We start from the raw sequence: 4005 nt of genomic DNA on the forward strand, positions 1-4005 counted from the left end.
CAGTACGAGATGAAGGAGGGGGGCGAAGAGACTAGGATGAGGACAGAGATGAGAGAGAAGAGAGTGATGAGAGAGGATGAGATGGTCGGAGAGAGGTAGAAGGAGAAGGCGAAGATGAGAGAGATTACGAGCGAGAGACTGAGAGGAGAGGAGAGAGAGGATTATATACATAAATATAAAGACGCACCACACGCGGTGTGTGCGATAATTACTGTTATTACAGCAGCACAGGACGTACCACACATCCGACTGGACAATTTCTCGTCAACAATTCTCTTGCGATCGTTGTTACGTACTCTACTCGTAATATAACGCAATATGTCAATCAAGCGCTGTGTGGATTTCAACATATAATTCAATAGAATAACAGTTCGTTATAACATCACCTGCATGACGTATCTGGCTTAACAACAACAACAACAACAACAACAACAACAACAACAACAACAACAATAACAACAACAACGACGACGACGACGACGACGACGACGACGACGACGACGATGATGATGATGATAATAATAATAACAATAATAATAATAACAATAATAGTTACGTTCCTTAATTCTCGTTACGTTACGTTACCTGCTATTAAAGCCCGGCGCACACGTGAGTAAAGTTTACTCAAGTAAAATGACTCATGAGTCAAAATACTCACGCGTAATAATTTTCAGCGTTCGCCGCACACGTGAGCAAAAAAACCGAAAATATTAAGTTTAAATTACTCAAGGAATAAGTGGTAATGCAGATCACGTGCCTGTGCGCAGCCAATACCTGGGCGCACAATAATTTAAACGCATGCGCTGTGAGTACCAGTGTTGAGTAAATTTACTCAGCGCGCGCGCCCACGTTGAGTAAAATGACGCATGAGTCAAAAATTATCAAACACGTTTGATATGAAGTAAAATGACACATGCGTCAAATTACTCAACGAAAATCCGCCGCACACGTGAGTAAAATGACTCATGCGTCAAATTACTCAACGAAAATCCGCCGCACACGTGAGTAAAATGACTCATATACGTCATTTTACTTGAGTAAAATTACTCACGTGTGCGCCGGGCTTAAAGGTCAGGAAATGTCAATAGGTGCTACTGCATGCAGATCGGGTCTCATATATCCAGATAATAGCTTATATAGCGACATTACAAGTATAATATCACAGGCGCGTTTTTATGAAATAATAAAGCTCTGCATTATACGCACCTCTACGAAGACATGTACATACAGACGTTACGACGTACATGCCCACCGCGGCATGCATTATGTTTAGCTCATTTCCACACGGAGTTTATACGAGGCATGGACTCATGATGTTTACCTATGATAAGTTGTTGTTTGTACTGATCTACTTCACATCTAGTCTATATGCTTACAGCTTAGTTACCAAGATCTGTTCGGGTGACACATTATATATATCCTGCCTGCTGTGACAACCAGCGCCCGTTGAGTCACTACAACAACTACTCCTGCTGGTACTTTGCTTCTTGGTGTTATGGTCCGACGTTGGGCCAGTCCACTTGCAATAGCCCCTGGTGATATTCGGCGATATTTTTAATGCTCCGTGGAAGAACTTGATGCGGTGCTAAGAATAAACACACAACCTCGCACACTGTAACATGCGGGACAAGTAATATCTCACGCGTTAGTACCACTGACCGCCTGCAAGTTCCGTCTCCCCAATGTAGACGGTGACCGCCATCGCTTACCTTTCAGTAGCACAGGTGAAATACCATGCGAAAGATTGCACACTGCAGAGTCGTGTCCGTCTATTGCCGGATCTGCTAACTTGTGAGGGGTGTGCCTGAGGGGCGAGGTGCTTCCTGGAAAATAACGATAAAAATGCACGTAGAAATAAAATAAATTTATAACTTAAAGATATGTGTATACGATACTCGCAAACAAAATCTCAGTCATAAATAAATAGCATTAGCTATTTTGATTAGAACAGAGTAGTTTAAAAATATTACCGGCAGGTGGCGGCATTCTAAAAAAATCAAAACAACTTTCGGAAGCAAATGTTTTAATATTATTTTTCCTGCCAATTACCTGCGATAATTCCTGCGATAATGTACAAACATGAATATCAGGGAGGAAGCCACGTCGAGGTATTCAGTGCGCAGGGAAAAGACCCTGTCTTGAAATGGAAGCTGACAGGCGGGGCTGGCATCAGAAAGGTATTTGTTTACGGTTTATCGTTATTTACCATTATTCATTAAACATGATTTATCATTTAGTAACCTACCTAAGTTTGTTCTGAGAATTTCGGTCTATTTATTGATTGTGTCTGTACTACTACTAGTAGTAATTTTATATTTTTGGTTTACTATTTTATAGATCTATGACAGGGACACGAAAGGGTATGTGTATTCGCTGGAAGGAACTAGTACAACAACAAGGATGCAATGTCCCAAGGATGCGAAACAGACATGTATGCTGTTCCAAACATTTCGCGTAATATGTGGCTCTTACATGATTTAGTTAGTGACTTAAGTAATATTAAGCATGATAAATATTAGTGCTACCCACCTGAGGGCCTAGGACTCCACAATATTTTGACCCCATAGTTTTTTACATTCATCACCTATTTCACAAATATATTATTCATTATGGTTTAATCCACTTTTTTGTGTATCTAGTGATGCTGATGCAAAGGTATCTGGTGATGCAGATGTTCATACCACTGGGACAGGACTTCTCTGTGGAGATTGGGTAAGAACAGAAACAACTACATATTTCTTAAAGTACCAATGTCTCAATTCTCTTCTCTGGCTTCTGGTTAGAATGTATTACAGATTCTTAGTTGTGTGGTCATCTTATGACAATGGGGACGTCCAGGTCGTAGTCAAACAGCTTCACGTATTTGCTGATGTATGTTAACCTGTGAGTTTTCCTCTGCAGAACATGTGACTTATCGAACGTCAAGCGAAGAATTCTCCTCTCCACAACTCTGAGAGACATCCAGTCTACTCCTCTACATGCTAGACTCCCACTAACCATCGTGCGCAGAGCTGTGGTAGGCAAGGTTTAACAGGTGTTGGTGTTAGTCCTCGATCATTAACAGTCACTCTCGTGTTATGTCAGCAATTTTCAAAATCACACTGAAAAGCATTACTATAAGAACAGTCATAGTATTGCATGAGTTGTTGTTGAATGAATGAATCTGGGTTTTATGAGACCTTAATTAGCGATTGTCGTCGATTTTAGTGGATAAATCTTGCCATCGATATGAATTCGGTTGTTGGCGACGTATTGAAGCGACAGTCATGCAAGCACATTGAAAACCTGACCGTCTGTGCAAACTGCAAGCTGAGAAGGATCTACACAATGAAGTCGCAGCCCCTCGACACAACTCTTGCTAACAGTGAGTAGCCACGTCTATATACGGGTCATCTACCCCGGAAGTCCGCGGCACCGCAGAGTTGTTTCATTGCCACTCTTGTAGAATGTAGATTTATATAGACTATATGTGGATTTTCGTAGTTTTATAGGCGAAGTTGATAGCCTCTTGCCATCCATCCTCATTTATTGAGGCTTGGGACTTCTCGGAGTGTTCGAAAATTCTTACGGGGACATGTACTACCATTAAACATCTCAGCATTCCTTTCCCATATGCTCTAACCATTTAGTCGGAGGCTAATGTATGCGAACAGTTATATATTCTCTCTGTTTATATTCATCAGGTGTCACGAGTACGTACGGTATTAATGAAGGAGAGGTAGACACCATACACAAGAACTACAATCTACCTGCAGACATACCTCAGTGTACACAGGTAAAATGCTGCTCTAGAATATTTACGTCCTGAATTCCTAGTCATACAAGTATCTCGATTTAACATGTGCAGAGACAGAGAGAGTTAGAGAGAGAGAGAGAGAGAGAGAGAGAGAGAGAGAGAGAGAGAGAGAGAGAGAGAGAGAGAGAGAGAGAGAGAGAGAGAGAGAGAGAGAGAGAGAGAGAGAGAGAGAGAGAGAGAGAGAGAGAGAGAGAGAGAGAGAGAGAGAG

At 41.5% G+C, this 4005-nt stretch overlaps 1 protein-coding gene across 1 annotated transcript in view; it reads left to right on the plus strand.

Moving 5' to 3' along the window:
* Positions 1-2008: 2008 nt before the first annotated feature.
* LOC106816126 (uncharacterized protein C3orf67 homolog) overlaps positions 2009-4005 on the plus strand; it is a 9449-nt gene continuing 7452 nt past the window's right edge. Inside the window, exons 1-6 of the mRNA XM_014820683.1 lie at positions 2009-2177; positions 2338-2431; positions 2640-2712; positions 2902-3016; positions 3208-3364; positions 3684-3775. Of these exons, the coding sequence (XP_014676169.1) occupies positions 2070-2177; positions 2338-2431; positions 2640-2712; positions 2902-3016; positions 3208-3364; positions 3684-3775 (639 nt within the window). The 5' untranslated portion in view covers positions 2009-2069. The remainder of the gene's footprint in view (positions 2178-2337; positions 2432-2639; positions 2713-2901; positions 3017-3207; positions 3365-3683; positions 3776-4005) is intronic.

The sequence above is a fragment of the Priapulus caudatus genome, unplaced genomic scaffold (assembly GCF_000485595.1).
Source record: "Priapulus caudatus unplaced genomic scaffold, Priapulus_caudatus-5.0.1 Scaffold1292, whole genome shotgun sequence".
NCBI lineage: Eukaryota > Metazoa > Priapulida > Priapulimorpha > Priapulimorphida > Priapulidae > Priapulus > Priapulus caudatus.